Source organism: Mauremys mutica, chromosome 3 (assembly GCF_020497125.1).
Source record: "Mauremys mutica isolate MM-2020 ecotype Southern chromosome 3, ASM2049712v1, whole genome shotgun sequence".
NCBI classification, from domain to species: Eukaryota; Metazoa; Chordata; order Testudines; family Geoemydidae; genus Mauremys; species Mauremys mutica.
In genome coordinates, this window is record NC_059074.1 from 9702184 (window position 1) to 9714936 (window position 12753).

General features: G+C 39.4%; 1 protein-coding gene across 1 annotated transcript in view; it reads right to left on the reverse strand.

Annotated features, from left to right (window-relative positions):
* The window catches only part of KIF13B (kinesin family member 13B), a 211673-nt gene that overhangs the window by 80323 nt on the left and 118597 nt on the right, over positions 1-12753 (reverse strand). The window contains exons 12-15 of the mRNA XM_045010266.1: positions 11431-11541; positions 5395-5529; positions 2524-2654; positions 1335-1421 (exon numbers count right to left, since the gene is read on the reverse strand). Of these exons, the coding sequence (XP_044866201.1) occupies positions 1335-1421; positions 2524-2654; positions 5395-5529; positions 11431-11541 (464 nt within the window). The remainder of the gene's footprint in view (positions 1-1334; positions 1422-2523; positions 2655-5394; positions 5530-11430; positions 11542-12753) is intronic.

The following is a 12753-nucleotide window of genomic DNA, read 5'->3' on the forward strand; positions in this document are numbered from 1 at the left end:
CCCCAAATAATTCCAAGAACACATATTTTTAAAAAACATCCATGTTACACCTTTCTCTGCTAGACTGATGAGCCCATATTAAATATTTGTTCCCTATGTAAATACTTATAGACTGTAATCAAGTCACTCCTTAACCTCATCTTTCTTAGCTAAATAGACCGAGATCCTTGAGTCTATAACTATATAAGGCATGTTTTTCCAATCCTTTAATTATTCTCATGGCTCTTCTCTGAACCCTCTCCAATTTATCAACATCCTTCTTGAAGTGTGGGCACTAGAACTGGATACAGTATTCCAGCAGCAGTTTCACCAGTGCCATATATAGAAGCAATATAATCTCTCTACTCCTGCTCAAGATTTCCTTGTTTATGTATCCAGGATCACATTAGCTCTTTTGGCCACAGTGTCAAACTGGGAGCCTGTGTTCATCTGATAATCCACTGATTATCTATGGCCCTAGGCACCTCTGACAGCATTTAAAAATACAGATATAATTTACAACCCCATCAATTTCATTAACCAGCAAACTGTCTGGTGACACTGAAGTTATCTCCCTCTTCTTCCCCTTTCACAAGCCTCCCCCTTTCCAAAAGGGAAGGAGAATAATTTGGTTTTACAGCATGCCCTACAGGTCAAAAGAGTTGGGCCATTTCAGACCAAGGGTGGAGAGCGAGTTACAAAGATGAGAGGCCCTTCCCAGAGAACACCTGCCAGCAATCATCACTTTTCTTTTTTCAGACAGAGGGAACTCCATTCTGAGGGTCTCCAATGACCAGAACTGCAGCAATATGCCACAAAGCATGGTGCTCTTTTGGGTAGGTACGTCCCATGTCACTTAGAAAATGATAAGTCAAAGTCAATCACTTTAAACTCCATCCAGAAACCAAGAGGCAGACACTGCAGATCAGCGTTATATGCTCACGAGACATACTGTTTGCCAAGGATGCTTCAAAATTCCACACCAACCTCAGCTTTAAGAAAAATGTAAACTGTAGCCCCAAATACAGTGCACTGTAATAATCTAATCTGGAGATGACAAAGGTGCTAATGACGGTAGCATGGTCCACATCAAAATGGGCCACAACCTCCTGGAAATACATAAATTAAAATCATCCTCAGCACAATACAACCAAGCCAAGACTGTGCACAGCGGCTATGACACTGGTCATTCAAAAACATCCTCTAGACAGCATTGCCTCTACAAACCCATAGAACGGGCAGCAGATGGTCCATCTGCATCTTGAGAGCTCGGGTAGAGGCCCATAATTATTCTTTGTGCTTGAAGCTAAAGCAAAACTGGCTCAAGCTCATAACTGAATTAAGACCTTTTATACCTGAAGAAGTGGTTGTTTCCCCACAGTATTCTGTCTCCATGGTGTAGCTGTGTAGGACTCACAACAGCAGAACCATTTACAAATGTTCTGTGAGAAAAAAAAGAAGAAAAGCTAATACAAATACATCCAGATAGGTTTTATTTTTTGTAGGGAAAGAATAGTTTGTTTCATTCTCTCAATTAGTTTGGGGAAGGAAAGCAGGTTTGAGGATTACAAATTAATATGCAAGCATGTCTCCTGTAACTTGGCACTGTTTCACCAATCCCTGAACTGATTTAAACTCTCATTTAAGCTCCATAATATTTAGTATTTTTTAACACAGACTGTACTTGAAGAGCATTATTGAAAACAAATCTATTGGGCCTAAAAAAGTGTACAGCTTTGAATATAGCCTATTGGAAGCAAACACAGCTATTTTTACATTGTTTAGAAATACAGAGAGAATAAAGGTACACCACGTAAAGAAAATGTTGAAGATCTTGGCTATATGTATGGTTTACTGGAGACATCATCAACTCCAGTGTTATGGTTCATACTGACAAAAACTGTACTTTTATACTGCTGATTTCTAAAATAGTCCATGCTCCTAGGCCTGCACATACTGAACCTTGAGAAAGTACAGGAATTTCATGCCCATTACGTGTTCATCACCAAATTATATGGAACATTAAGCTTTTGTTAGAGACCCCAAAGGTGCATGGCATTTTGTGGTTCGTTAGAACATAGCATTTACTTTCCAAGCACCGTTACTTAATCGGATAACATAGCAAGGGCTTCAATAAAATTTCACATATGAACAGTGTTTACAGAAGATTAGTTTAAATCTTGACACTCACAGCTAAATTTAGACAAGTGCAAATAAGTTAGCATGTGTTTGCTGAAACTATAATTTACTTCTGTATCATCATTAAGAAAAAAAAGACACACATACACCAGATATTCTGTTTGAAATCTAATCCAGAAAGACCCAGAACTGGAAGAGCAAGGATACTATATATTAGGAATGCGGTGCACTGACAGAGCTGTTCATGGGGAACACAGCAAGCTAATTAAAATCTAAACAGAAGCCAAGTAGCATTTTATCTTGAGATTAAGCTTATTTAGAAATCATCTTCATGCACCATTCATGCTAATATATTTACTAAAATTAAAGTTATGGAACTGACTTTACAATATTTTATAACATTACCTAGTATTTTTCTGGGGTGTTAGCATAACCTGTCCTTCTGATGTTATTTCTATAATACAGTGTTCAGGAAGAATTCCCATTCCACATAACTGGATATCTTGGGAGTCATCTGACCCTATTAATGTGTGCTCCTGTGGAAGAATCAAATTCAGATGTAAGCAACAGGCAGCAGAAATTTCCCTCTGATTACTCTATAGTGCGTGCACACCTCACACTATTACATCCTACCTTTTGGACATTAATTATTGAAGTTTTGAAAGCTACTTAGTAATTTTTAAAAAAGGGGAAGGAGACATAACTAGAAACAATTAGAGAAATGGAATTGAACTGATTTATAAGAGACATTAATAACAAATTTTAGATTGAACTAAACCTTCATGTCAAAGAGTGAACAAGGCCCACACTCTGGAATCCTTTAGCAACTGAGAAGTACTATGCTGAGCTACATCTACACTACACTACACACCAGCAGCAGCATGTAGCTACATGCTGCAGTGGAAAGCAAGCTGCATCCACACTTCAGTGTGTAGCTACAGTTGCCTGGGAAAGGCTCTGGCAGTGGAGAGGCTGACAGGAATGGCTAAGCCTTTCCTTGCTGCCTCCCCTGACAGAGTTTTTTTCTGCGGCAGGGAAAGGCTCCAGCAATAGGGAGCTGGGAGAGCCCTGCCCCGCTACCAGAGTCTTCCCCTACTTACTTACCTCCACCCTTCAGATGTTTCTTTACTTGCCTAAGCCATGCCTCACCAGCTGCAATGTTACTTATATCCCTGCTAGGGCACCTACACGGATGTGTACTCTACACTGCAAGCTTCTTTTGGCAGCAGGTAGACGTATCTTCAATGTAAAGAAGTGACAGTAGCAATGGTAAGAGGCTAACAAGGGACTACTAGTTAAGAACAGATAACGGTAGCATACAGACCACTTACAGTATGCCGCAAGTCTACATGTGGAATACCCAGAACAATTGGGCACAGCTTCTCTTTACACCCTAGAATAGAGCTCTCCATCAACCAAAGGGAGCTCTACACCAGTGATTCTCAAACTTTTGTACTGGTGACCCCTTTCACATAACAAGCCTCTGAGTGCGATCCCCTTTATAAATTAAAAACACTTTTTTATATATTTAACACCATTATAAATGCTGGAGGAAAGCAGGGTTTGGGGTGGAGGCTGACAGCTCGTGACCCTCCCACATAATAACCTAACGACCTCCTGAGGGGTCGAGACCCCCAGTTTGAGAACCCCTGCTCCAGACAGTGCTACCCAGCTCTTGCAGAGCTCAAATGGCTCAACACAAAAGAGGTCGAAGATGACTGCTAGTCGGACAAAAGGGAGTTGGCTTTGAGATCTGGTGGATCCAAATTCTGATCATCTTCAAGAAATTCTGCAAAAACTTTCCTCTTTGAAAAAGCCTTTTCTCCACAAGAATGACACAAAACGGAAACCCCATTCTACTCAGAAATCCGAAATTACCCAAAAAGAAAGTCTGAAACAAATCAATCCGAAATAAAAAAAAAATCTAAAAAAAATCTAAAAAATAACCCAAACACAAACCGCAGTCTAGGCTGAGATTTTTACCCCAAAATGGGAGGAGTCGAGCATTACATGGCTTCTAAATTTGATTTTTAGTGACTGTAACAGTAATGAGAAGCAAAATACAACTCTAGGATAGATAGTTCTGGTTCTATCTGAAAGGGAATTGCAAGAACATTGAGTATTATTTTTACTAGTTTCCCTATCCTACACCACATAACAATGAGTGCATTTTGTACATGGACTGAGGTCATCCTTCTGAATGTGCTTTGTCACTAATGTATTCTTGTTATGTATTCACATTAAGCAACAAAGAAATCACCACAGTCTCAATAGCTGTCAGAGTTGAGGCTGACTTAGCAGTATGAATCAGAAGCCAGACTCCTACATACAAGGTGTCTGGAAATGCTTTGACTCCTCTCCAAAAATCCTGAATCAGCTCTTTTGTTGTTTATTAAGGGTTATAAGGGGCAGTGATGAATAAGGGTTTTTTCTTCTGTTTTAATTCTTTGGGTAGCGGTTTGCTCTGTGATATACAATGACTGATCTAAAAAGAAGATAAGATACATCTCCTAAGAGAGGCAGCACAAAACCACTTTTAGCCCAAATGCTAATCATGTGGCTGCCTCGAGACAAATTACTGTATTCCACTTCAGTGGGAGGGAAATCATTAACAACCAACAATGTGAGAACTTTGGCACTTGAACTTAATATTAAATTGCTGCTCTACTCTGAAGAGTGACTTAAATGGAATCTATGCTGCAGTTTTGTCACTCTGCCTCCAGATCAAACCTGCTCAATTCACAAACTAGCCCAGAATCCAAGACTTAAGCTGGGTTCATTCTTTTGCACCCATCACCAATAATATGGAATTCTACAATCGGAAGTTGCATGGCAACAGAACCCAACTCTCTCCCCAGAGCCATATTGATTCTGCAGTGGTAAAAGAAGTAAAAACTCATTTTAGAAGTCAGTAGATATAACTGTGAACATACATGGAAAAGCAAATTGATTTAGTAAGATACCATTTTTGCATAATCACTTTTCTGAGTAAAGCTACACAAAGACAGCTGTAAAGACCAGAAACCTGCTTGTAAAAGGGAAAATTTCTAAAGATACAAATTGCTACTAAGACACATTTACACTGCTTTCTGGTTCTCTGTAACAGTAAAGATGACCTGCAATTAAAAAAAAGCTGTATTTGTGCCATTTTTGCTAACCACTGGACACTAAACAATGCCTCTGTAGTCTGTTTCTCATAAAGAAAACTCTACCCATATGCATTTTCACAGGGTTAAATGATCCACTTAAACATGCTGAAACAAAGTGTTATTTCACCTTTAAGTAGTAGACCAGAAGTTCATTGAGAGCAGGATCTGCATTCAAATTAACGAGGAAGCACTTGTTATCCCCAACTTTGATTCCAGAAGACTGAAGAGATATGCCAAGACTTTCCAGTTGTTTCTGCCGCTCCTGTAAGAGAAACCTCCAAAATATTAATGTTTAAGATGTTTAAGAAACAGATACACCACAGTACACATTACTACCTGCTAAGAAATCAAACCAACATAACAGGCAGCAATTTATTAGATTAAACAAGGTATCCAGGAAACTAATTTTGATGGGCCTCTTGCCACTGCATGTTGGAACCCTATAGTCTCAGAGGGTTACAACTTGTTAGCGAAAGACGAGTATAGTTGTGAGGATCACACTGTAGATCTGCCTGGGCTTCAATATAGCCTCCTTGAAATAGTGAAAGAGCAACACGAAGCCATCTCTACAGCCTTTTGTTTCCCATTCTTAGCTAGGAGGCAACAAATTCAGGCAAATCCTTGCCAAGTCAAACTCTGTTCATCTTTGTCCCATAGAAACTGAACACCAAAAGAATTGACATTCTATTTAAGTAATGCAGGAAAGATTTCCTGCTAAACAAAAACAGTAGCATTTAAGATGGTATATTATTCTCATCAACTGACTTCTTAGAGTGCAACAACAAAGCAGTACTTTATTAAAAGTGTACATCTTTTACAGGGAAATGTTAAAAGTTTTTCTCCCAGTATTCCACTCTTCACCCAAACATTTTTGGCTTTGTAGTGGACAGATATCTTTCTATCTTGCCATCCTTTTCTAAAAGAATGGCCACAGTTTGGTTAATACCACCACCTAGCTCAGAAATTAAACAGAAAACTGAGGATCGGGTGAGGGTCCATCATCTACTAAAGCTAGGATTGCAAAGGAGAGAATTCCCCACCACCGTAATACAAATCATTTCCCAGAGTTGTCTCACAATGCTCATAAAAACGTAAGTACAGACATACTGGGTCAGACCAAAGGTCCATCTAGCCCAGTATCCTGTCTTCCAACAATGGCCAATGCCAGGTGCCCCAGCTAATTATCAAATGATCCATCCCCTGTCGCCCATTCTCAGCTTCTGGCAAACTGAAGCTAGGGACACCATCCCTGCCCATCCTGGGTAAATAGCTATTGATGGACCTATCCTCCGTGAACTTATCTAGTTCTTTTTAGAACTGTTATAGTCTTGCCTCATGTGAGCAAAAGAAGTAATCCCCCTACCTTTTTTTTTTTTTTAAGCAGAGGGGCAATTGAGAAATAGAAGGGTTAAGTAACTTGTACAAGAAGTCCACGGCAGAACCATGATTAAAATCACGATTTCCTCACTCAGTTCCATTCTATAAACTCAAGGCTGTCGTTCTCTATAACCTATTGGTAGACACAGGACCCATAGGCCAAAGAAAGGGTTGATTCCTGGTCTGAATCATGCAAGATTTTCTTTAAAAAAATATGAGAGCCAGAGTTTCTGTATTATGCAAAAAAAATTACGTGCATAGGCCCAGGGAAAAAATTAAACTAAAATCGTCAATAGTATAACAAACAATCATAGAATCATAGGACCAGAAGGGACCTCATAAAGTCATCTAGTCTAGTCCCCAGCACTCAGGGCTGGACTAAGTATTATCTAGACCATCCCTGTCAGGTTTTTGTCTAACCTGCCCTTAAAAATCTCTAATCACAGATTCCACAACCTCCCTAGGCAATTTATTCCAGTGCTTAACTATCCTGACAGTTAGGAAGTTTTTCCTAATGTCCAGCCTAAACCGCCCTTGCTGCAATTTAAGCCCATTGCTTCTTGTCCATTCCTCAGAGGTTAAGGAGAACAATTTTTCTCCCTCCTCCTTGTAACAACCTTTTATGTACTTGAAAACTGTAATGTTCCCTCTCAGTCTTTTCTTCTCCGGACTAAACAAATCCAATTTTTTCAATCTTCCCTCACAAGTCATGCTTTCTACACCTTTAATAATTTTTGTTGCTCTTATCTGGAATTTCTCCAATTTGTCCTCATCTTTCCTGAAATGTGGCACCCAGAACTAGACATAATACTCCAGTTGAGGCCTAATCAGTGCATAAGAATTACTTCTTGTGTCCTGCTTACAATGCTCCTGTTAATACATCCCAGAATGATGTTTTGGGGGTTTTTTTTTTTTTGCAACAGTGTTACACTGTTGACTCATAGTTAGTTTATGATCCACTATGAGCCCCAGACCCCTTTCCACAGTACTCCTTCCTAGTCGGTCATTTCCCATTTTGTAGGTGTGCAACTGATTGTTCCTTCTTAAGGAGTACTTTGTCCTTGTTAAATTTCATCCTGTTTACTTCAGACCATTACTCCAGTTTGTCCAGATAATTTTGAGTATTAATCCTATCCTCCAAAGCACTTGTAACCCCACCCAGGTTGGTATTGTCCGTAAATTGTCCGCAAAAAAAAGCTTTCTTTGATAGGATAACGAGTCTTGTGGATAAAGGAGAAGCAGTGGATGTGGTACACCTAGACTTTAGTAAGGCATTTGATATGGTCACACATGATATTCTTATCGATAAACTAGGCAAATACAACTTAGATGGGGCTAGTATAAGGTCGATGCATAACTGGCTGGATAACCGTACTCAGAGAGTAGTTATTAATGGTTCCCAATCCTGCTGGAAAGGTATAACAAGTGGGGTTCCGCAAGGGTCTGTTTTGGGACCGGCTTTGTTCAATATCTTCATCAACGACTTAAGATATTGGCATAGAAAGTACGCTTAAGTTTGCAGATGATACCAAACTGGGAGGGATTGCAACTGCTTTGGAGGACAGGGTCACAATTCAAAATGATCTGGACAAATTGGAGAAATGGTCTGAGGTAAACAGGATGAAGTTTAACAAAGACAAATGCAAAGTGCTCCACTTAGGAAGGAACAATCAGTTTCACACATACAGAATGGGAAGAGACTGTCTAGGAAGGAGTACGGCAGAAAGGGATCTAGGGGTTATAGTGGACCACAAGCTAAATATGAGTCAACAGTGTGATGCTGTTGCAAAAAAAAAAAAAAAAAAAAAGCAAACATGATTCTGGGATGCATTAACAGGTGTGTTGGAAGCAAGACACGAGAAGTCACTCTTCCACTCTACTCTGCGCTGGTTAGGCCTCAACTGGAGTATTGTGACCAGTTCTGGGCACCGCATTTCAAGAAAGATGTGGAGAAACTGGAGAGGGTCCGAGAAGAGCAACGAGAATGATTAAAGGTCTTGAGAACATGACCTGTGAAGCAAGGCTGAAAGTATTGGGTTTGTTTAGTTTGGAAAAGAGAAGACAGAGGGGACATGATAGCAGTTTTCAGGTATCTAAAAGGGTGTCATCAGGAGGAGGGAGAACACTTGTTCACCTTAGCCTCTAAGGATAGAACAAGAAGCAGTGGGCTTAAACTGCAGCAAGGGAGGTTTAGGTTGGACATTAGGAAAAAGTTCCTAACTGTCAGGATGGTTAAACACTGGAATAAATTGCCTAGGGAGGTTGTGGAATCTCCATCTCTGGAGATATTTAAGAGTAGGTTAGATAAATGTCTATCAGGGATGGTCTAGACAGTATTTGGTCCTGCCATGAGGGCAGGGGACTGGACTCGATGACCTCTCAAGGTCCCTTCCAGTCCTAGAATCTATGGAAAACTTTATGTGTGTACTTTCTGTGCTATTTTCTAAATCATTGATGAAGATATTGAACAGAACCAATCCCTGCAGGACCCCACTTGATCACAGAATCTTAGAGTTGGAAAGGACCTCAGGAAGTCATCTAGTCCAACCCCCTGCTCAAAACAGGACCAATCCCCAGATTTTTACCTCAGTTCCCCCAAATGGCCTCCTCAAGGATTGAACTCACAACCCTAGGTTTAGCAGGCCAATGCTCAAACCACTGAGCTATCCCTCCCCCCGAAGGGAAGGGATATGCCCTTCCAGCTTGATTGTGAACCACTGATAACTACTCTCCTGGGAATGGTTTTCCAACTAGTTATGCACCTTGTAGTAGCTCCATCTAGGTTGCATTTACCTAGTTTGTTTATGAGAAGTCATGTGAGACAGTATCAAAAGCCTTGCTAAAGTCAAGATATACCTCATCTACCACTTCCCCGTTATCAACAAAGCTTGCTACCCTGTCAAGGAAAGATATTATGTTGGTTTGACACAATTTGTTCTTGACAAATCCATGCTGACTGTTACTTATCACCTTATTATCTTCTAGGTGTTCACAAATTGATTGCTTAATTATTGCTCCATTTTGTGGGTACTGAAATTAAGCTGACTAGTCTGTAATTCCTGGGTTGTCCTTATTCCTCTTTTTATATATGTGCACTATATTTGCCCTTTTCCAGTCCTCTGGAATCTCTCCAATCTTCCATGACTTTTCAAAGATAATTGCTAATGTCTCAGATATCTCCTCAGTCAGGTCCTTGAATATTCTAAGATATTACAACAGAATCTGGTGACTTGCAGCCATCTAACTTGTCTAAGTAATTTTTATAACTTGTGCTTTTCCTATTGTACGCTTCTAAAGTTTTGAGAGAATGGACATTTATTTAGTTGCCCGTAATGCTTTGATAACTTTTTTTTCCTCATCACCACAGCTCGCTGCTTTTCTTTTCAACCCTGCGCTTTTGTATCTGATATTGGGGATTTTTAATATTTCCTTCCCTCATGCTCCTAGAAAGGACAAGGTGGATTCTCGAAAGTTCCATTGTATTGAATCATCTCTGTTCTTGGAGATGTACATTTATATTATTAATGCTTCCTGATGTGAAAGAAATATTACGGTAGGTGAAGATGTAAAGTTTGTATTAAATAACCTGATAAGCTAACACTTTATTTCTAATAAAAAATGAGACAAACAAAAAACCTCACACCATTTTACAAAAGAATTCCAGCAGTTGAAAACATGGTTTTACCATAAGATAGCATTAGAAAAAAAAAAACCTTAAGACTTTACAATTAAAAGACTTGATGCAGCAAAAGCGAAAGTATTCGTCTTTAGCAAACCAAGATAGTCAGTAGAAGGTTTGATATGGAAGTGAGGTTTTGCACATTTACATTTTCCCCCACTTTAAAATGCAGGTTGGACATAAGCCACAAGACCAAAAATAAATCACTCCACTTGACACAGCTTAACAATTAAACCTTTTAAACTTAGCATTGCACAAGCACTAGTTCTTATTCTTTCACTGCCAACATTTCACTTTTTTTTCCAGAAACTATGATAAGGCTCTTGAAGATCTCAGCTCTGTAAACATGTTATAACAGGTCAAGAATTTAGGAGCAGAAAGAAAAAAAGGTAAATAACATTTCTTTCAAGAGGTCTGAGGCTAACCTTGTTTCTGATCACGTCACCCACAACAGCACTTTTGTACCACAGGGTTATATTTTCTCACTATTTAATATGCTATCTACATGAGCTTTCAATAGGTTTTTCAGTGCAAGTGCTTACATCAACACTTGTTTGGTAAGGATGGAAAGCGTCATGGTGAACTGCACAAACTTTCAACTTTATTGTTTGCTGTTATGTGCCGAATGCTCTAAACATCAGGGATAAGAGCAGTATTGAGCATACAGGGGGATTTTGAAGTTACAAAAAGGAAAAAAGACAAGTACAATTATTTTTTAATATTCTGAATGCTCCTTAACTTTGTTTTTGAGGTATTCAGCACATAACCCTGTATTTAATGCAGTCACACTCTATCTTTAATCACAGTCAACGATTTCACTGTCTGAAAGGTATAAAAACCCTCTAATCCTCTACATCCACGGATTTTTTCAACGCAATCTCTCAATTTACATAGAGTTTGAAGGTTTATTATTGTCCCCAGAGCAGTAATCTGTGATGTAACCTGCTATCCCAGGAATTAAGCAGCAGCCCTTTAAAAGGGCAATGAACTTGGCCTACTTACCCATAAACGTGAAGGGCTATCATGACAACTATTACGAAGAGATAAACAAAGGAACTAAGTAATAAGATTTTCTTCCTAACTGCCAAAATCAAAGAAAATGCAAACCTGTGCTATCTCCTCTGTTTTTCTTAATTTCTCTTCCCAGGTGACAGTCATTTCCTGGATCAATTTCTCAGATTCCTCCAACCGATCCTTTAGTTCTGGTGATTTCATCGCCTGTAAATGCAAAAACAAGACACTGAATTCCTTGATATTAGAGCCTAGATTATCCATATTGATTAGACATCAATTTGACAGGTCAATAAAGGAAACTTAACCCACACTCCTACCGCAGAAAGAATTCATCTCCCTCGATTAACCAAATCACTTATCACCACCACTTCTCTCATGTACTGCTAGTTCCAAATACAAACCCTCAAAAGAGAGAGTTTATCTGTCCTAATGTAAATCAATTACAATAAGTCTTTCCATTGCCATGAAGAGATCAACCATATACTAAGCCCATTTTGTTGCCATGTTCAATTCCGAAGCCTCACTGGTTGGTATCTAAAAGAATCAGAGAGACTGTCAGAAATGCTGGGGTTGGCCTGCCATCACTTTCTCAATGATTTTCCCCACAAAAGGGCAGTTAGGGTCCCAATGATTATTAACATGGTCATTATTGCAGAGATTTGTTTTTGCATGGTCCGGGGTTCGGCTCCTAAGAGATCACTTTTCTCCACATGGATCACTCAGACAGCTGAAACACTGCTGTTTGTATTTTGCAAAGCTGCAGGCAGGGTGATCCTAACTTAATGCTTAACACTGGAATTCTATCCCATTGTCAATTCATCAAGTTAGTTGGCCTTCATGACCGAGTGAGAGCCTCATGCTTATTCAAGGAGGCAAGTGGATAGATATTTTCCCCATGAGATTGGCATAGGGCTGATGTTTCTGTATCATATGTAATGTCCACCAGTACTAGTACTGGGGTATTCTTCTTATACTATCTTCGATAGGAAGTAGATTTGTTATAATAATTTATGCTTATTTGTGTATCATTTCCATTTACAAAATGAAAATACTGTCAACCACTTGGTGTTTACACAATGTCAATCAATGCAAGCAAGGGAGATTTAGGTTAGATATTAGGAAAAGCTTTCTAACTATAAGGATAATTAAGCACTGGAATAGGTTTCCAAGCAAGGTTGTGGAATCCCCATCATTGGAGGTTTTTAAGAACAGGTTAGACAAGCACCTGTCAGGGATGCTTTAGGTATACTTAGTCCTGCCTCAGCAGAGGGGTCTGGACTAGATGACTTCTCGAGGTCACTTCTGACCTTTCATTTCTATGATTCTGTGAAACATAGCTCCTCATTGGACCAACTTCCTAACCCACAACCATAATTCCTTCAAGAAGAATCCAAGGTAAGCACAGAGACTTCACTG